The sequence below is a fragment of the Anser brachyrhynchus genome, assembly GCF_964034855.1.
Source record: "Anser brachyrhynchus genome assembly, chromosome: 3".
Taxonomy (NCBI): Eukaryota; Metazoa; Chordata; class Aves; order Anseriformes; family Anatidae; genus Anser; species Anser brachyrhynchus.
Window position 1 is genome coordinate 28,949,098 of NC_137696.1, and position 21,896 is coordinate 28,970,993.

General features: G+C 41.6%; 1 protein-coding gene across 9 annotated transcripts in view; it reads left to right on the plus strand.

The window, feature by feature from the left end:
* The first annotated feature begins 16 nt into the window (after positions 1-16).
* KCNH1 (potassium voltage-gated channel subfamily H member 1) overlaps positions 17-21,896 on the plus strand; it is a 199,470-nt gene continuing 177,590 nt past the window's right edge. For 8 of the 9 annotated variants that reach the window (XR_013948916.1, XM_080586328.1, XM_080586333.1 and 5 more), the window contains exon 1: positions 14,091-14,315. Coding sequence is in view for 7 of the 9 variants with exons in the window: in XM_080586328.1 (XP_080442454.1) it covers positions 14,243-14,315 (73 nt within the window). In the remaining 2 variants the exon portion in view is untranslated. Of the gene's footprint in view, positions 664-8,044; positions 8,139-14,090; positions 14,316-21,896 lie in introns of those variants that run through there. The other variant, XM_080586329.1, reaches the window with a different exon arrangement.

Genomic DNA, 21,896 nt, shown 5'->3' on the forward strand with positions numbered 1-21,896 from the left:
ACGGTTCGTACCGGGACGGGTCGGGGTGAGGCGAAATGAGGGCACGGGGGGGCTGGATCCAGAAATGGCAGCTCGGCAGGTAGTTCTTGGTGGCGTGATTCGCTTGCGCGTGGTGCTTTTTTGTTAAAAAAAAAATATGCTTATTTAATATTTTTATTTTCTTATCTTTATGTAGCTCGAGTGTACTCCCAAACGTCACCGTCCACGTCATGTCAAAATAACCGGTTTTTAAGAAAAGCGGCTGAGACCAGCTCCAGAGAGAGGCTGAGTTAGAGATGTGGCAACAGTCACGGCAGCGAACCTGGAGATGTGTTTGTCGCGTTTTCTTTCTACACGTACACATTTAATGTCACCGTGGCCATATTTTCAATATACGATAAATACATTTTTAATGCTTTAGTTACAATTTGTCAGTCTGATTTCGTGAGTTAAAAAAGCATAAACTTAGCAGCTGAAGTTGCCCCTGCTCTGCATGGCAGTCACGTCTCTCATTCTGCCTCGGACTGTCTGGCACAGTCGCTGTTACACTTTGTCACGTTTTAGCCATTCTTATCAAACTTCATCCCGGCAGCTGCCTGCCAGAAGTTTATTATTATTGTTAAGGAGTGCTAGCTAGAACGGTGCAGCTGCTGTCTTTCAGTGAGGTTAAGGAAAGGTGACTAGGTAAGTGTTGTTAGTGCTTGACAGGATCGCAACGGGATGTAGATTGCCGTGTTTGCAGGGAGCTGTCTTTTGATGCTTGTCTTGAAATTAGCCCACTGTGGTCAAATTTGAAACCTTTAAAAAATCTCTGATTTATTTGTGCTTGCTAGAATATGACAGAAAAATATTGCCAAGATTTTTCCTATCTGGGGAATATTGTGGTCTTAGGAGAACTGTTTTTGTCACAACTTTTGCAAGTTGAGCATTAAAAATGAGAGAGAAAAATATCTCTGATTCCTGTATGCTTACTGTTCACCCTCTCCAAGAGTTAATAAGGAAGCTATGGTAAGGAGAAGTAGGAAGCCCCTGCAGAATTGTGGATCAGGAGAATGTGGAGAAAAGGCTACAGAAACCCAAAGGTGAGAAAAAGCCATGTTCCTCGTCACCCTCTAGGTTTTCTTGAAAAAGCCATGGTGAACATTGAAGAACCAAGTATTACTGAGGAAAAAGTAATTGAAGAAAAGTCTGCAATGTGGATAAAATGATTGAATTTTGCTGATGATTCAAGATGTCATCTTTTTTCTTTAAGACTAGTTCCCTGTGACAGATTTGTGAGCTCACTCTGTGTGTCCAGTTGCCATTCATATCCCAGAAATTCTGGAATTGTTTGCACCTTCCACCCAAAATTAACAGAGGTCTCAAAGATAACTAAGCTCCCGTAAGCTTTGTGAAGGTAGTTGGGTACCTGCAAGTACCTCAACAACTGAGGAAAAAGCTGTCATGTGATCTCATATTTTAGTACACACAAAAGAATTCACATTAGAAAAAGCACTCACAAATACCAGAACCACAGGAAAATCTTCAGCCAGGGTTTACACTTTAAATGTAAAATCAATAAAGAAACCTGCAGGAAGGTGGGCTGCTTTAATTTTAGTCCTTCCAGAACAGACTATTTGAGGCTTTTTAGCTTTACTTTGATAGGATGTGAGATTTAGGCATACGTGTGGAGTTATAACTGTGTATGTCTGCCAGTTCTCTTAACTGATAAAGCCACAGAAAATTATACGTTAACGCAACTTTCAGGGTTAGTAAATTGTTAATAAACATTGTGAGGGGAACCTGAAAAGAAGAAAGATTCCTTGTCACTAGGGTTGGGAGGAGGATGGTCTTAAGAGTTTACTCCAAAGGACTGGTGTTAAAACTACGTTTCAAAACTGACATAAAAAAAACATAGATTCACTAAGTCCACCACTAAAGAGTTAGCAAATACCTGTAGTGAGTTTTTTTTCCCATGCAATCTTAAAGTTGCCTTGCCTCCTAAAATACTTTTGCTTGTATGGAAGCCTTCCATTGTTTTTTCCATAGTTCCTCTGTCGCATTCAGTAATCCTGGCTTAGATGTTGTATGCTAACACAGACTTGCTTGCGAGGTTGATCCTTCATTTATTGTAGAAAGTCTGCATAAGGAATTGGTTAGGACTATTTATCATGTATTTACTTATTCTTGATTTTTTCTTTCCACACATAGGCTACAGAGGACAGCACAGTGATCAAGCCAAAGCACTCAGAAAGGATGGCTTGGGCCTCCTTTTGTCCTCTCCCAAAGCAGAAAAATTAAAAGTTTAAAATACTGATATTTATACAGTCAAAGGATTCTTTGTATGAGCCTGCCAGTTTTTGAATCTTGAAGATTTAAGTGTTTCTTCTTACATCTCCAAGTTATAGTTTGGAGGGGAAAGGTTGTGTTTGGGCAGGAGGGGAGGGACTGCTGGAGTACAAAGCGGATTGCAACAGGGAGGAAGGGAATTGAGGAATGAAGAAATGTTGCAAACGAAGAAGGTGAAGTAGTCGCTTCCGCCTTTCAGCAGAGTTGCTAAAAGGCATTAGCAGAAATAGGAGATCAAAGGAAACAGCGTTCACTAGCCATGAGTTAGCTGCTCTTCTAACCCATATGGCTTTTGAGGTTGTTCCACACAGGTTTGAGGCCTCTTGTAATCATCTTTGTTAGAGCAGGTTCTTGGCATCTGTTGCTCAGTCTGAGATCAGGCTCTTAGATTGTGGGTTTCTGCAATTCATTATTATGTCCTTGCACTGAGGGATAATGAGAACATTAACTGTTTGGGGGGCGGTTGTGGGAAACTGAAGGCTGGCTATTCAGAACAAAATCATTTCTTGAAACACTGGATCTTTGCACATGCTTTTATTACTATGTTGTGTCCATCTCACCTCTGACATTTCTAGCACCTCAGAAGTACTGCAGATCACATGCTTGGCCTTTGTCTTATGGTCACAATTCTATACATTATTATTATTATTTTTATTTACAAAGAGTATCTTGACAGTTCCCCAGCTTGGGAAGGTCACTTTATGCAGTTTAAAATCTGTGTGTTTCTAGATCCCTTGAAACAGGTCAAATTAATTTGTGTTGGTTCTTCAGAAGATTTGTGAATATAGAGTATGTTGAGTGAAAAAGGGAGAAAATGGTATGACCACGAACCCTTTTGGCAATATCCAGCCTGGAAACTTGTCCTTTAATGCAGAGATTTATAATTTCCTTTGGTATGAATGTTTCATAAAGAAAAGTATGCTCTTTGTCTCCCTAAGCACATTGAGAAAAGCATGCCTGGAATCAAGGTAATTTCAGATAAATTACTCTGCTTGGAGTCTGTTCGCTGCTCTGCTGGAAAATGTATAGGTGTTACTTGTCAAGTACTATGTTTCTTTTATATTAAACACAGCTCAGCTGGCTGGATGCTAAGTGGGAGGCTTAGAAGTGGATAAGGTGAGATTTATTAGCTTCTTCGGACTGATGGTGGTTGCTCTGTTACGTGCAACATTCTTGAATTTTCCATCAGCTCCATGCTTTAGTGGAACCACTGGAAGATACTGGAAGCCACGGGTTTTCTACAGCTCTGCAAAATCATGCCGTCACTCTCAAGCTGGACACTCGCTAGTGTTTCTGAATTTTAGTATTAATATTTTTATTAAGGCTGAAATCAGTAAAGAGTGCAGAAGTTAAACTTTGTTCTATGACTGGCCAGTGAAATGCAATAAAACATCTGCTAACTGACTTGCTGCTGTTAATATCTCCCAACTGAAATTCGGGAATTCAGCTGTGTTTGCTTTATTTTTGTTGTGCTGTCTTCCCACTATAAGCTTCAAAAGCTATCTGCTCTCCAAATCCGGTCAGATTTTTATTTTTTTTTAGTTTAGTTAGCATCCTAGAATATAGATAGTCTGTATAATAAGAACAGTCAGTAACTTCTTCGTGGGAAATGGAGAAAATCATGTTGCAGTTTCTTTGAGAAGTCTAAGAACTTCAGCGATTATAAATACTTTTCTGTGTTTAAATACCTGCCACCAGCCGATCAAATTGTACTCTTCTGAAACCTTTGCCAAAATCGGAGGCTACGATGTGTTGGAAGATGGTGGTGGTTATGCTGAATGAAGCTGGAAATGTTCGGACTTCGCACTCTGTTAAAAATAGTATTTTGAAACCATTTATTTTACTATGGGATGGCTTATCTAAGAGCTAGTGTAATGGGTTAGTACTAATGTCCTCCTTGTTCATTACTTTGATCCTGACAATTACTAAAAGCAAAGGCTGCGGAGGAATTCATTTTGGGGCAGATGCCATAATCTGCATTCCTCCTTGGCGAGAAGCCTGTTCTTGGTCTTTTAAAGATTTGTTAAAGCTCTGAAGCGTAAAGCTTGATATCTTTTGAAAAAAAAAAGATAATTACATTTTCGAATCCTCTAGATACATTAGGAAAGTATCTGTTCCAGCTTTATGTATTTGTAGATTCTTCTTTCAGTGACTTGCTATAGCAGTGAGTTCCACTGACAATGTATGATGACTTTTTTGTTATTTTTCTTTTAATAGAAAAATGATTTTGTTTTCCAAATACCATCTCTTTCTCAACAGGAGAGACGGGTGTTCCTGTTCAGCACTTTCAGCCTCATTATTTCATTTTTGTACAGGTAACCTAAATCTCTGTTAAGCTGTCCCATTTACAGAAAGTAAAGAGGGTTCTGGGTTTAGCTGGTTATCATGATGGACTGTGGGAAAAGCCTCAGTTTAACTGGCTTAGCCTTATGTTACATAGACAACTTGGGACAAGAGGTCACTTCAGAAAGTCAGGCATCATTTCGCTACTTAAATTTGTCCATACCCTCTTCAAAGTACATTTTGGTAACAGCTATCAGTATGTCTTTGAATCACAACACTGGCATTTTGTATTGCCTGAAGATTCTCAGTCTGCCTGTTAATAGCCCATGCACATGGCTGAAAAGGCAGCTTCTCTTTACAAATAATTTTGGTTTAGGGTTATTTGTTTCCCACAGGAAAAAAAAAAAAGAAAAAAAAAAGAAAAATTAGGCATTATAATTTCTCTGGTAAGCCAGCGGATGTTTACTTTGTCTTGTCTTATTTTTGCATACAATTACTTAAACTGCTTCTCACTGGACTGAGCATTGAAAAGCCACCCTCACCAAATCGATACTTAAAGATGTTGGACTTAGGATCATTAACCATAGAATCATTAAGGTTGGAAAAGACCCTTCAAGATCATCTGGTCCATCCATAACTTGCTTAAGAAATGTCGTTTCTTTCTTCTGCACAGCAATGGGATGTCTGACTTTTCAGGCACCATTTTATTTTATTTATTTATTTTTTTCCAGCTGTGTTTTGATTTCCGGCACTTAGTGAACTGTATGGTAAACTCATGCTTTATTCTTACCTGCCAGTGTGTCTGTTGCTGTTGTACCTGAAGAAATGGCCATTTATTGTGAGCTAATGAAGTTTGTGCTCCTTCCTGTTTTTTCTCCTCCTTTTCTTTCTGTGAAGTAGCAGTACAAAAGGAGCAGACTATGAAGGATTTCATCCTGGGCAACTGGCTCTAGGTGGCCCTGCTTGAGCAGAGGGGTTGGAGAAGGTGACCTCCAGAGGTCCTTTCCACCAACCATCATGTGATTACATGATTTTTTTTTCTCCTTGCAGTTTATAATACCAAACACTTACTTGAGAAAAATATCCTTTAATGTACTCTAGAATGAAAAAATGACACTCTGTATTATTTTGTTGTGTGCCTTATCCTGAAAAAAAAAAAAGAGAATCTTATCCCTCTCAGTTTACTATTTAATATGGATCCAGTCACTGTAACAAACAGGAAAAACAAGGAAGGGGTACTTTGGAAAACACCAGTAATAGTTAATGTGAACAAACCAGTACTGTAACTCTGTACTGCCCACCTATTTAACAAGTGACAGGATCGCATGGAGTCATTGTAGGAGTAATCTCAAGAGATCTGAAAGAACCAAAGGCAGTGGTACTACAGACCTAATTTGAGGCAAATGATGTATCAGTGTGTGTAAAAGTATAAGGAGCAGCGTGGTAACAAGTAGCAGCAGCTTGTTTTGCTGTGTGTCTCAGGCCTTGGACTGTAATAACGTTTAATGCTACAGCATGCTGGCATCTCCTGCTGATTTTTTTTTTGTGGTTTAGGGAAAAAAAAAAAGGAAAATAGCACTGACTGCATGTAACCAAAAGAAGGTTCCTGAGATGTTACAAGAACTTTTTTTTTTCTTTTTGTTTTTTTTGTTTTCTGTCTCATGGTTTCTGTAGAAAAGTATATACTATTTTTGTAGCAATCCTTGTGTCATGGAGCTGTGCAGAATATTGGAGCCAAGCATGTCTGGACTGTGTAGATGCCAACACATTATCGCTATTAATGCATTGTATTGTTTCCTACTGTAACTATTGTTTGGCTGATGATCTGTATAGTTCAGGTATGCAGCTTAGGAGGGACTAACAAGAGGTTCCATTTTGATACAAATAAAACTGTTAATTAATTTTTCTGAAATGTGTAAGAATTATTTTTCTCTGTGAAAATTTATTATTATAATAGCACTTTATTAGATTTTCTACAAGTAAATATGTTTCTCTTGTATCTCTATTCTGTTAAAGAAAACTCTTCAGGTTGTATTAGATAATGCTTTCAGGAATAATGATTCCTCTTCTCTGGTCTGATGCAGATATACTTAAATATAAAACTGAAATCTTGCATTTGAGGATATGGGTGAATAGATTTAGGGTTAGTCTACACCGGGAAAAATTCTCCTTGGGAAGATTTCAGGAGTTAGACTCGACGATCCTTGTGGGTCCCTTCCAACTCGGGATATGCTATGATTCTGTAGTTTCCAGTATTTCTACCAGAGTGATTCTTAAACCAAGAGGTAAAACAAAAAATCATGCTTAAATAACTTGAGGGTGAAAATGCTGGATAGCACTAGGACCTTACCTACAGCTGGGTTTCCACACAAGATTTTAGAAAAATACCCGCCTCGAGTTCACTCTCAAACAACATCTAAATACTCTTATGCTGGAGCAGGTGATGTACCTACTTTTTCATATATAGTTCATCATCTTTCATCTTCATTGTATCCTTATTAATAAAGGTGGCTTCTATCCTTGGTTTAAGGATCTATCTAATGAAAACTTGGAGCATTGCAGTCTGGGAGCCTGTTATGATGTCCCTTTGTATTAGCTATCTAATCTTCTGAAAAATCAGAGATAATCCAGGTTTCAGAGTTGCACTCTAAGCTCACTGCGATAGATCAGTTCTGTACAAATATTATGGTACTGCCAAAAGCATCTTTGATAGACAATGTTTCTGCTGTTCTACCATATATAAATGCTTCTAATATCTGTGTTCCAGCCCAACCATTCCCTAACTTTGCCTTCCTTTGTGCCATATACTGGGTTTTGGTTAGGTGACTGGAGTCAGGTTTGGATATTGTGGTGCATCTTTTTTTAAAGAATGTCCTGAAATTTCACTGTCCTGTGTGACTTTACACACAAGCTTTTATATCAGTTAACTGGTATCGGTTGTCTTTGCCTTACAATAATCAATGGAAGCACATGAAGGAATCCTGTTCTGTTCATTTAAATACTTTTGTTTTCATAGAGCATGTATATTCCTAAGTGAACATCTGTAAAACATATGTTTCTTATGAGTATTGTACCTGGCAGTGCTTGAGCTGAATATATCATTAAAAAAAGTAACCGTAATTAGAAAGGGCAATAAAAAACCCTCACAACAGGTATCCATGTATTTACAAAAATCAATAGCCCATCAGACTTTAGGGCCATTTGATATCAGTCACTAGGACTAGGTATGATTCCAGTGCCAATGAAGGCCCTGGAAAAAATGCTATTAAGATACAATCAAACTTAGAAAATTAGGATTCTTTTTTTTTCTCAGCGCAGCTGCAGAAGATAACAGTACAAGATTGGTTAGAATGAGAAAATCACTAATCTCATTGTAAATTAAAAAAAAAAAAATAAGGAAAAAAAAGTGATACTAAGCTAGTTACAAAGTGTTTTTTTTTTTTTCTTCTCACAGACTCGTGCTCCTGAGTTGTTTAGCTACTTCTCTGCATATCCCTCCTGCTGTCAAAGAACAAGACAAAGTTCTAACTACGTAGAAAGCAAATACTGTGAGTAATCCACCCTGTTGACAGAAAGAGCAGTAAGTGGGAAATACATGAGGAAATGCTGCGTTCAGTAAGACTTTGAAATGAAGCGAGACAAGTTTTTTTTTTGTTTTCCTCCCCTGGTGTGGGGATTTGGAGGTTGAGAGTTGTTGGTTTCTGTCTGTTGACAAACCTTCTTAAATTGAAATCCTACGAGCAACAAAAATGTTCAGTAAAGTTCTGAGGTGAGAGATCGGCTTTATAAAAAATACAACTCAAAAAAACAACAACAAAAAAAAAACAAACAAAAGCAAAAAATACAAAAAAAAAAAAAGAATTCTAAGCATGTGTAAGGCAGAAGCAATGAATTACAAGCCTTATGCAAGAAACTCATTCATTGTTTTTAGTGTAGTTTTGTCCTGGGTACTCTTTGAGATGTATTTCTTGGAGAGGCTACATAAAGGAGAAACTAGCAGTCTACTACTGTCAGTTTCACAGGATGCTTCTGTCCAGAGAAAAAGCAATGTGCTTTTTTGAGATTGCTTTTTAAATTAAGCTACAGGATTTAGGCTATATATTATAATTTGGGGAGTCTGTTTCCATATTATTTAGAAATTCTTGTTTACATTAGATCCTTGGAAATTGTTGTACAGTAGAATCCAAAGTTTGTTCAGAAAGCTAATAGAGTTTTGGATCAAGGGCAGTGGCTAAAATTGGATGTCCTTGGGCCAAAGTGGAGACAGGAGTTGGAAGAACTGCTAGCTATCACAAGCGTGTTCGTAACTATGGGTTCCTAGGCTTATTGTGGACAGGGGATGCAAACAGAAATCTTTTCCAATTACTCAGTGAGGGCCCCTGCATTCTGTTGGAGTATGAGCAAGCCGTGTCTCATTTGCTTCGGTTTGCCTTGGTTTATATTGAGCCAGGCACAGGAAATATGAAGCAAACTGAAATACACAATAAGAACATTAACAGCAAACCTGCCAGACCTGAAGCCAAAGAAACCATGGTTGTTTTCTTTTCCTCCTCTGAGTAATAACATTTCAGTTGGTCACTGACTGATCTGAGGCTGGAAGAGACCACGGGCAGGGCAGGGCAGGGCAGGACAGGGTTGAGCTGAGAGGGTTGGTAGGGACACCTACAATGAGGAGAATTGTGATCTGATATCATAGTCAGGATGTTTTTTTCTTTTTTCCTAAACCCAGAAGGACAGTGTGTCAGCTCCTGTTGAAATAAACAGAGATAGACATACTGTCCAAATGGAGAAAAAAAATTGATGCCCTTTTGAGCTATTCTAAGAAGGAACAGTTCTTTCCTGTTAGCCCACACTCCAAATGTTGGATGTATAAATAAAAGACTGGCTGTGTACTCTCTCATCAGTTTTATTTTGAGAATTATTCCATTCAGAACATAGGATTTTTTAGTTATTTTTCCATATTTGTTCCCCAGAAAAAGTCTGGAGGAAATTCAGAAATTCCATAACTGGAAAAGTCCGTATTTAATTTTTGACAAACTTATTGTGGCTGTTTGGGATCGCTAACACTTTTCAGTTCTCAGGTCTACAGACTGATGTGCAACTGGATTATTGCTCTGAGTTAGAAGTCTCATTTAATTTTAGAGTACAGAAATAATCGGGTCTTAGGAACCTCAGGCTGAAACACACCAATGGCTGGAGCACATTGGTTAAAATGAGTTGAAGAAATAAATGTAAGTTTCAGTAAGATGCATATATGTCTTCCCAGATTCTTTCCTTCTGATAGTCATCCCTGTACTTGTTATACGATGGACTCATCTTCGTTTTAAGGCTGGCTTCTGTTTCTTGTTGCTCTTTTCATAACATAATAAATAATGTTAATCATGAGTAAATAAATACTTACACGTCTGAGTAGTTAGACTGGGGCCTTAGCCCACAGACCGCTGGGGGTAAGAATTTGTAGATTAATGACTGCTTTGTTGATTTTATGTAAGTTAATACAAATAACTTTTTTTTTTATTACAGTTTTTATTCATTTTTTTTTAAATCTATATGGCATAGTAACTTGTGTACTATCTTTTATGCTTCATTATCATATCAACGCATGTATTTTATTTTGACAGTAAATAACAAAGGCATATGGTAGCAAATGGAACTCAATGTAAACATCCAATGTTCTTTATATTTTCAGGATTGGTGGTAATTTGTTATAACTACATTGTTACATTTTTTGACAGTTAACTTTTTCAACAAAGGATTATGTTATGTGAAACAGGGTAGAAATTAAAAAGGCCTCGAATCAAAACTGTGATTTTCAGTATAAATTAATTAAATTCTGAGCATATGAGACTTTCCTAACCATCCTATGTTCCTTTACTGATTTGATGCTGTGAAGGTGAAATGACAAGTCCCAGAGAGCTAATAGACTCTCACAGTAAAAGTCCTGTTCAACTTTGGAAGAAGTGGGTTTGTTCAGACTTAAAAGTGGCAACAGCAGACAGAGGAGCATTATAGCAATTTTTCACATATTTGAAAACTTGCAGAAGGGTTGGTGAATTTTGTGTCCACAGGAGTTTTTATTAGCTTTGAAGACTGAATGACTTAGCTGTATTTTAAGAAAAGCTTTCTTATCTTGAGATTTGCTAGGGGTTGGAGCAGATTACCTGGAGACACTGTATGGCTGATGAATGGGAGGTTTTTAGGGGAAGTTACAGTAGTATCTCTCAGGAGTGAACCTTGCGAAGAGATGAAAGAAGGTCTCTCCTCTGTGCTTACATTTTTATTTCATAGGTGCCATGGGGTTTAGTGGCATTCCACTAATAAGTACATGGAACTAACGTTTTTATTAATGGCAGAGTTTTCGAGGTATTTTGTGTATCGACACTGGAACTTACAGTCATGTTACTGAATGGGCTGCTGCCAAAAAGGGAGGTCTCAGCTGGTTTTCTTCATTTACCACCAATGCTGGGTTTTCTGTCGGGATGGTTTTCAGTTCAAGTGGGGTGACACATATGCACAGCTTAGGTGAAGGCAAATCGGCACTTTTTTTTTTTTTTTTTTTGAGCAGCTGCTCAAAGGGCTTGGTGGAAAAGTACTTAAGGCTCTGCAGCTAGAGGATGGTGCCTTTCCAGAGTACTAGAAGTCCTAACTAGGGGCTTTTTCAGGAAAACAAAAACAAAAACACAGGCTGAAAGAGCCCAGTAATAATATAAAGCTGAATGTCCCCTATAATGGGTGATAAGAGGTCAGTAGTTTGCTGATCACATGAGCCTTATGTAGAAGTGTCAGGTAGTAAGTTCTATCCAATAGGCTTTAGCAAACAAGCAAATTTAGCAATTTGAGTTTTCAGCTTTTCAAAAAAACAAGATAGCTCAAGAGAGTTCCCTTCAGGTAACCATCTGAAAATGAAATCAGAAAGTGTACCTGTGCTGCTTCAAGTGGGGCCTTGCTTCCAGCTTTGTACTATTTGCAAGATTTACCGCTAATGGCAAGAAAATGAGTATAGAATTCAAAATAATCTCAGTGAAACATTAGCACAGTGTCCCTCTGCTCTTTGGTGAAAAATTCATATCACCAGGTGGAATCGTATTTTGCAATGGGGAGAAACTCTAAACAAGACAGAAAATAAATGAGAAATCTTCTGTTTGCTCTAATATTTAATTTATTTGCATTATGATGGCAAGGTAGGTGTAACCCCCAACCCAGCTAAAACGATATCTTTGATATGTAATTTGTGGGATCAGCATGATGCTCTGAAAAATTAGATTATCAGAGGTAGATAATCAGGGGCTAGATCAAATTTTTACATGTAAAATGAATGAATGGATAGGGGAACAAATGCAAGACAAACTGCAGCCAGCTATACTTCAGGGAGTTCCAGAAAATATATGGCTTTTCTTTCTTACTCTGTGTCTCCTTGCTCCTAATTCTGTGTACTTGCTGATTCAGTTTAATTTTTTTTTTTTTTTAAAAAAAAGCCTCCACATTTCTGTAATGTATGCCAGCTGTCGGATGTCTCCAAGACCTAGAGATTCCTGCAGAGCCCTGCAGACGCTCAGATAGCATGCCCTCTGTCACAGTGGCTTAGAGGAATAACGAAAGACTTTTGAGATCCGAGTTTTTTCAAAACCTCACTCTTAGTTATTAGGAGTTGTGCAAATTCAGTGTCAAAGGTAACCATTACAATTTTTCTGGGGAAATGGTCATCAGGTTTGTCCTGTGCTGCTGAAGCTAGCAGGGATGGAACAGCATGGGACTCTGTATGTACAGTTGTTGGGGTAGATTCAGATATATAAAGATAGCAATGAGCATTTCCATAGGATTTTTCAAAATACGATTTTCAGGGACAATTAATAGCCTATTTGCAACTTCGGGTGCTCTCCTAACCTGGTTTTCTGGCTATTGTACTGAATGAATGAAAGCTAACGAACAGTGTAGAAGTGGCTCCCATGGCACGGCTATTTCATGAGCTGTACTTTTAGGAGTCACCCGTCTGTCCCGCTGTGAGAGGGCCTGCTGTGGCTGCCAACACCAGCACGCTCTGGGACTGAACCTGTAGCCCCTGCTGCAGTGACGTTGTTACCTGCCTGTGCTGCTCAGCTCCCCCTCGTACTTAGCATGCACCCCGTGATTTAAAAACTGTGGAGGCAGAAGGCTGGTGGCAGCAGGACCAGGCTTTTTGCCTTTTGGTGACAACCACAGGTTGTGTGGCACAGCTGGATCAAACAGACCGGGGTCTGTCCTCCGGCCCGGAGGCCAAGCGGCCATGGCACAGCTCTCTGGCCCCAGCTCAGTGCTCCTTCCTCCCAAACAGCTGGAGCTGGCTGCGATCCCTGGCTGTGCCGTGATCTGTGGCCATGCCATGGCCCCTGCCCAAGCACTGCCAAGAGAGAGCTCAGAGGTCAGTACCAAAATTTTGTTGGAGTGCTAACAATTAAAAAGCCCGGCTGACTTGGACCATCATCATTGCCTTGCTTTACTTGCTAAGTGTTGTGGGAAACAGCTTTTCCACACGCGTATGATCATGTGAAACATACACGTCTTAAATGTGCCTTAAGTTGCAGAGCCCGAAGGTGCTGCAGTTACCGAGGTGTCACAGCAAGCAAATGCCAGTGCCAGCTAATTGTGTTTAAAGAGATCCGAGTATTTTCTGTTTGCTGATAGGTGGGTAAAGGGAAAAGGACGAAGTAGTTTTATCCCTGAATGAAAAACCTATGTGAATTGAATACTTCAGAGAGTTTAAGACCTGTCAAAGGTTATATATGTCAAAGGCTCAGGGGAGGCCTTATTGCTCTCTACAACTACCTGAAAGGAAGGTGTGGGGAGCTGGGGGTCAGCCTGTTCTCACAGGTAACTAGTGATAGGACTGGAGGGAATGGCCTCAAGTAGCACCAGGGGAGGTTCGGGTTGGAAATGAGGAGACATTTCTTCTCAGAAAGAGCAGTCAGGCGTTGGGACGGGTTGCCCAGGGAGGTGGTGGAGTCACCGTCCCTGGGGGTGTTCAAGGAGAGGCTGGACGTGGTGCTTAGGGACATGGTTTAGTGGGTGATGCTGGTGGTAGGGGGATGGTTGGACCAGATGATCTTGGAGGTCTTTTCCAACTGTAATGATTCTATTTAAATATTTCATCTCATTGCTTCCACTGAGCTGTAATAGTAAGTAGCCTTAAATGATTGTAGGAAGGGGCTGAGCTCAGCGGGCAAAGCCTCGGGGGGTCGAGGGTGTCAGGCCAGCCGCCTCCCCGGGCCGGTCGTGAGGTGTTTCACAGCGCACTTCGAGCTCCCAGGCCGGTGACGGGGCAGCCGGCCCTGAGGGACCGAGCCCCCCTCTGGGCCACCGCTGGGCCTCGCTCCCCGCCGCTCTGAGGCGGCTTCGAGCTCCGGGGCCCGGACGATGGCGCTGCGGCACCGGCCTGGAGGCGGCGGTGGCGGCGGCGGCGGCGCGGCGGGGCGCTGCCCGGCAGGGGGCGCCGCGGGGAGGTCCGGCGGCGGCGGCGGCGGCGGCCGCGGGGCTGCGGTGCGCGGGAGGCGGCGGCGGGAGGGCTGATGCCGCACGGCCGTGCCCGCGGTCCCGGCGGAGGCATGGGGCGGGCGGCGGAGCGGGGCTGAGCCGAGCCGAGCCCTCCGCGCCGCGCCACGCCGCCGGCAGAGCGACTATGGCCGGGGGAAGGAGAGGGCTGGTGGCGCCTCAGAACACCTTCCTGGAGAACATCGTGCGGAGGTCTAACGGTGAGGCGGGGGCTGAGGGCTCCTCGGAGGGGGCAGCCGGCGGCAGGTGCGGCGGCGCCGAGCCTCGCCGAGCCCCCGGAGCGGGCAGCCGGGGGCCAGGCGGCACCGGGAGGCGAGGGGGCTGCGGGGGGGTCCCCGCCGGGGAGAGCCCGGCGCTGGGCACCGCGGGGGGCGGCGAGTTGGGAGGGAGTCGGGCGTCTGGAGGGCTGAGGGGAGGCAGCGATGGTTATTTTCTTTTTCCCCCTCGGAGAATCGCGCCTCGAATTTCGCCGTTCGTGCGGGTATGCATTGGCGTTATCCAGGTTCTCGCACTCCGGGACTTACCCTCGGGAAGCCTTGCGGCCGTGCGGGCGGCTGTGTGCTTGCTTGAACCTGGGCACGGGCGGTTTTTGGAGGCTCCAAGTTCTGCCATCTTTAAGGCTCCCTTGGACTTGGGTGCCTCGGACTTACGGGGTTAAGAACTTGTGGTGCGATCGGGAATACGCAGGATCGAGCCCTGCCCCGAGACAAGGCGACAGGACTTAATTAAACAGTAGTCAGTCGGTTCTGATAAGGCAAAGACAATTAACCCTCCCGATAAGCAGCCAGAACCTCAAATTATCCAAAGAGTGATTTTCAATTATTTTCAATTACGGGATATTATTGAGGGGAAAAAAAGAATCGCCTTTGGTAGGAATGTGTTTTCACACGGCATTAATCGTGAGGCTATTTTTACAGGCTGCCTTTCTCTGCAACTTCCCTATAGAAGGGGGTGGAAGCTGCCTTCCCGAAAAAATACTAGCCGTCCTCGTAGTGAAGCCTGCCCTCTTTTTACAAAATGAGATGTCAACGTTTCATCAGATTCGTGTTGCTTCTCTAGTCTTCTAACACCGGTTAGCTAAGGCTTTTCTCAAAACTGTCGTGAGTTCGGGAATAATTTCCTTCATTAAAAACCAAATTTCTCTGTTGGCTCTCAGTGCCAAGAAATAAAATATTGCAAAGTGCAATAAATGGGTTGAGGTTTGGAGATGGGGTTATCGTGCAGGAGAAGCTTTGCTCCGTTTCTTCCTATTTTCCCCCATTGTTAAGAAGGTGCCGTAACAGAGCGTGGTGCCAGACAGCACAGGTAAAATGACAGCACTCCATCTCCAAATGCTTAGCAAGTCCCGCGGGCTGTAATAAATACAGGTTTTTAGATGAAGCCTGGTAGGAAGTGATGCACCCTTCAGACATATTAGGAGAAGCTTTGGGAAGTGACTCAGGTTTAGCAGCCCATTTCTCCTGTAATGTGCCTTCTAGTCCTTGCTGTAATGCGATGCCGTCACATACAAGCGCTGCATGATTCAGTTCTAATGTGGGACCATCAGCATCTTCTGACGTCCGTGGCTGTCAGGAGACGAGCACGGTGTCCCCATTCTCCTCAGCCGGCAGAGCTGTGTCGTCCAGCGCAGGGATGGCATGGGAACAGCCCAGTCCCGCGGTGCCTGCCTGCTTGGCCTTTGAGATGCCCATGGGACGAGCGCTTAAACGGGCCCATACACTTTGAGGTTTGGCTCCCCCTTCTCGGTTTCATTCGATTGGATAGTAACGTGACCCACAGTGAAACTATCTAGCCCCTTTGGGATTTGCCAAATAAACCCCGGGCTTGTTGTCAAACTCTATTTGCTGGCACCCGTGGGCAAGTTAAGTAGTGCCAACAGATATTGCATTGATACATATATAGCAATGTTGTTAATTTGGGGATTCCCTTTGAAAGGAGAGGAATTTGCTCATGGAACTGAAGGAGGTATAACTGAGTAAGTGCTTCACTTGAAGGCACTTGTGTATGACGTGCATCTACAGTCACAGGTGAAGTGAGAAAAATACGTTCTTGATCCAGGTTGTGCTGGGAGATTTAACTCAGTGAACGAGGGTTATGGTAACAAAAAAGTCATTGGCATGCAACCACTTTTGGAAGCATTACTCTAAGGACAGCACAAGTGATGCCATTTTAACCAGTAATTTAATAATTATTTGGACAGCCTTTCATATTAGGTGTGAGACTGGCAAGCGGATGCACCTTCAATGGCTAGAGGTAATAGCAGTATCTATATGCATGAAAGTTCAGGGCTTTTCCTTTAGGGTTAATATTTTGTTCATATCACACCATCTGTAGCAAGATGCACCTCAAACTCCAGTGGCCTGAAGTCTCCTTATGAGTTTTATGGATGAGAGTTTCCTCTTAGGTTGCAAATCAGCCGAGATGGGTTCTCATCCGCTAAGCGCCAGACAGAATCGCTATCCTAGGATTACAAGCTGCAAAAGATCTCCACTCCACAAACTGCGGAAAGAAGGAACTGAGAATTTGTCAGCCCATCTTGGGATAGGATTGCCTTAATGTAGCACACATGGGAAAGAATGTATGAAATGTCATCAGCCTAGACCTGTGGTCCTCATTTGGTCCTCTGTGATTTCTTCTCACAAGACCTTTTGGATGAAGTGTGAACACTAAGGTTCTTCCTTCTTTGAAAGGAGCATCTCTGACATCCTTCCTGTTGGAAGTCTGGAGGAAAAAAATAAGGACCGGGGACACTACAACCCTGCTTGTCGGTATTTAATGTTTAAAAGCTGTGTTTCTGAACTAGCCGTGTAGCTCTAGAAAAATAAATGTTGCATGTGGTGCTTGGTCGACAAAAATTTGTTTGAAGCATTGAAATATTTAAAGGCCCAAGCACCCAATGGGACAGAAAATGAGCCCATGCCATAAAACAGTGCAGTACGTAAAGAATTGCTAGCCTCTGATGGTTACTGCTAATGTGATATTAATGTTTTTCTTGGGTAATGTAATACACCCCCAGTACACAAGCACTATAACAATAACAGTTATAATCTTGGTTCATGGCCAAGGCACCGAATTCAAATGGCGTGGCATGTTATAGAGAGAACTGATTCTGTGATATTCTGATGTTTTATCAATAACTGGAGGCAAAAATACTTTTATGTTCACATAAATACCAGCTGGATTCTGCAGTCCTTCCCTGTTGCATGAGAATTTAGTGCTTGTAAGGATGGCAAAAGAGAGCCCTGTGTTTCCATGGCTTAGGAATTTCAGTGGAAGTCACAGATACTTTTCTGATTTATTGACAAAACAAGGAGGTTGGAAGAAGGGGAGGCTTGAGGGCATAAGGCTTGTGCGGGTTTAGTCTTGCTTCCCCTGGGAGCACCCTAAGGAGAGACCAGGTGTGGAAGCAAACCTTTGATGGGGAATGCAGTGAGTCCCCTGGAGAGGGAAAGAAAAAAGCACCCTGAGAAACAAATCCTGAGAATAACAGGTATTTCCATGATTTATGGCATTACTTCCACTGGAGACTGAAAAGTCCCAGTACAATAAACATTCTGCAACCTGGGCCTGCTAACCTTGTACCGCTGCCCGAGACCTAGGAGAGAAATTAACTTCATTATAAACAGCCCTGGAACTGAACAACCTGTTTTTGTGTTCAGCCAGAGACAAATGGGACGGAATCTATGACAGAATGAAGAACAAAACGGAGTTTTATTTTCGTATTTTTGCACTTTAATACAATGTTTATTTAAATGAAATATTTGCAAAGGATCCTTAACCTGACGGCACTGTTTCTGCTGCAGCCTGGCTTTGCTGCTTGCCTCCGGTTCCGAACCCATGAGCCTGGAGGCAGAGACATGGCTGCAGCTCATCTGGTTAGGGTCTAGAAGCAGTGCAGGCATGCTGCCCCAAAGGCAGGGTTTACTAGTTTAGGTATTAGCCTGTTCAATTCCAGACTCAGAGCTGTTACGTTGGAAGGGTACGTATGTACGGGCATGACACGTTCCGCATCGCTCTTCTGTGTGCGATGTGCCCAGGGTAAGTCGTGTCCTGGGTATCGCTGGGCTGCCTTGTACTGCCACAACACCTTTGGTAAATAGCATCAGTCATCAAGAAAGTATTTTCATTCTGAGAACAGGAGTGCTGCAGTTGAAATAAGGAAGCATGGTTTTGGGGTGGAGCAGGTTTTTCTGTTTCCTTCTGATAGAATATGTTTGGTTTCCTGCCAGTTCATAAATTCCCAAAATTTACAATGAGTCTTCAAGCAACACTAGGTGAAATTCATTCTTTGCAGAGGGCCAGCTCAGAAGCCTTGTGCTGCAGGTAAATTATGTCCCAGTGTGAGCTAGTGAGGTTCTATCTAATAGGGAAATGTAGTTTAGAGACTTTTCAGACGAAAGTACTGAAATGGACAAACTTAACTGGGTGCAGGGAAGAGCAACATTGAGGCTTTCCTAATGAGTGTCTTGGATAGGTTAAGCTATCCTAATTGTCAAGGCTCCCAAACGAGCTGGTTTGGAAGCCTGGAGCAGATCTCCAGGAGGCTTACTTCTGCATGCTCTCAGTTAAAGGCTCATCTATTTTCCTGACCTCAGTGGGTTAACTTCAAAATGAAAAATGGCAGTGGAATAGATGGGTCTGCCAAGAGACTACTCCTCTTACCTGGCATGGAAGGATCTTTGCCAAGCCAAACCTTGCAAAAGATGGCTGCAAAACTGCTGGGTAAGATGGTGCTGAGTGCAGAGCAGAGTGCAGAGTGGCGTTAGCTGAAGATGTTGCTTCTCTTACCTTTACTGTGGCTTGCCCTATGCAAAGCAAAGTGAATGTTATCCTCTACAAATCTGGCATCCAGTGGTTGAGCTCAAGTCTGTGCCCTTTCATAACTAATCCTACAAGACTGCATTTCCAAGGTTTCATGTAAAAACACGAGTGCGGGTCTGTCTGTTGGCACTGATTAAAACAAGACATCGAGATGTGCAGGCAGCAAACCTTCAAAAACTGCAAGAGAACAACTTGTAGGTTCTCTGTTAAGGACATTTTTCCAAACTGAGAATGAAACAAAAGAAAGGAGTTTGTTTCTTCTTGATCTTCCTTCTTTTCTAAGTTACCAATTATGGAGGCACCTTTATTTTCATCCACACTGTTGTACAACTCGTCGGTACATCAAAATGTCTATTGACTATTGGCATTTTTTTTTTCCTTGGTACATCTTGAGTTGATTATAAAATATTTCTTTGCTGGCTGTTATTAGGCCAGAAGCTCCTAAATCTGTGTGCACATCTTTATGCATTTAGAAATGCATTGACAACCAGATTTCCTTAAAATGACTTTTATAGATAGTAAGAAAAAAAAGTACAACACAGAGATGATAGATAATGTGCTTTAAAATTAATGTTCTGAAAGCTCAAGAAGTTCTACTGTGATAATTCAACGTATCAATCCATTTCTGCATTAAATCCTAGAACAAGGTCGTAAAACAAATCTTAATGAAACCCATTCATTGGAGAATTTGTTAATGCATTTTTGTAACTCGTATAGCTAAAAGTGAGCAGGGAGTTAGGTCTTGTCAAATGCTTTTAAGGCTCTTGATGGCTGTAGCTATAATCAGTAAATCAAAGGGCTTTTTTAAACTGACGTAAGACCCCTATAATTGATGCAACCAAATCATGCTTTTCCCTGGATTTCTTTCAAGATCAAACTGGAGGGGGAAAACCTGACCAATTAAACAGTGAAGTTGTGCTGTTAAACAGTGTTTTGAATGGAGCAGTGGATGACTTTTACAGCTGACGAACTTTCTAATTACTGAAAATTATCTCATGCTAACGTCACTTTTGTCTGCCTTTTTTTTTTTTTTAATTTTTCAGTATGGTCAGTACTTCAGAGATAGGCACAGAACAATGCTGTGCATAAATTACATATGACAGCTTCTGTGCACTTCCCATTTCAGCTATTCATCTTCCATTTTTCTGCTCTAATTTCTATTTTATTTTTTTATAATACAGATAATTAGAAGATTTTACAGCTACTAATGTTGGTAGGATGTATTATTCTTTCCAGTTTAAACTTTTTTCATGGTAGAGGCATACAGTGAAATGCTTACTATAATAATGCATAATAATAAATTTTGAGATGGAACCAGTAGTTTTTTATCTATTACTGCTGGCTGAAATTGGCATTCATTTTCTGTAATGATTCAAAGTGAGTCACTTGAAGTTGTTGTTTTAGTTGGCGTCTCTCTGTTATTTGTAGTAAGTATGATGAAGTACATTTTTAAATAATTCTTTTCAGCCTGTACTTGCAGTATGCTCTGCATACAGTGTAAGTCGTGTTTGAATAGAGCAATATAATGTCTGCATTAGTGGATTTTTTTCAAGTTCTAGCAGCCAAGAGTTTTTAAATCTTATCTTTTTTTTCCTGTAAAATACATATTTTGTTATTTATAACTTCTACAAAACGTGTAAGCTAAAATGAACTTATCTATAGGGTTTTGTAATACATTGTTTTACGTTAGATTGATGCTGTGGTTTAAAATAGTTTGATCTTAATGTTAAGGATATACAATTTTGAGGCCTCCATACCATTATTCTATAGAGAAATCATTTTTTTTTTAAATAGGATATTTGAACACTGATGCTTTCCTACTCTAGAAATGAATGCTAGGAGGTACTGAGTGAATGTATGTATCCATGTGACACCACTGACTTCCATAGCAGAGTGAGGGTGGAAGAGCAGGATTTTGTCCTATTACTTTTATTCTACTAAGTGAATAGATTTTTGGTCCTTTGAGCAGCTTTGTACTTTCTTTGAATGCAGGTACAGCACTTGTGTTAAGGTGCAAATTTGGTTGAGTCTTGTGTATTTGTCCCTGAAGTGTGAGCCTTGGATCACGTAGGTGCAAAGAAAGGATTGAATAAGTGGTGGAAATTCTTTTCAGTTTGACTTAATTTGTACTGATTGAGGGCCATATTTTGACCTCAGAAGTTACATTTGAACAACATAAGTAGTCTCTGTGACTAAATGCTGCTTTTTTTTTTTTTTTCCCCAAAAGGTAAGACTAAACATGAACAATACACACGTACCTATCCTTTGCAAACTGTTAAAGCAAAAGCATGGTATGTATGAGCTGCGTGGCTGTAGCAGTTTTGACAGGTGTACTTATAAGCAGCATTCTATTTCCACACATTGGGTTCCTTACAAGAAACAAAACCAACTCTTTCTTTCCCATGTCAGAATGATACTACTGGTGATACAGGTCACAAGTTCGTAAGTATCAGGATTGTTTGGAAACTTACCTGTCCCCCATGCTTAAGCTTAAGCTGCTTGATGCCCAGCTAACAGAACAGTAACTAAGGAGGCTGTATCCCCCGCCTCTATCCTCAGTGGCCGTGGATAGGGTAGCAACCTCTCCTCAGTGAGCTAGTCCTGACTGGCTGCCTCTGTGAGATGTCTCTTGTCCTCAGGTGTTTCGGAGCTTAGAGCTGACGGACAGTTTCCATTAAATAGAGCAGTGCAGAAAGCAACACAATTCTGTAGATAGCAGAAGTTTTGGTGGGGCTGGATGTTGTAGAGGCTTGCTGTCACTGCTGGTAAAGGATCTGTGTTATTCAGAACGGCGTTTTCTGGTTCTTCTGTGACGATGCATTTTGCAAGTGGAGGAAAGCACTGGTTTCGTGACTGAGCAAAATCCATCCTTACATTGTGGAAGGAGTTAAAATGCTGACCTGGGAAAACGCAGGCTAGAGAATATGAAGTGGGGCATTTCACAAAGTAGCCAGCGCTGC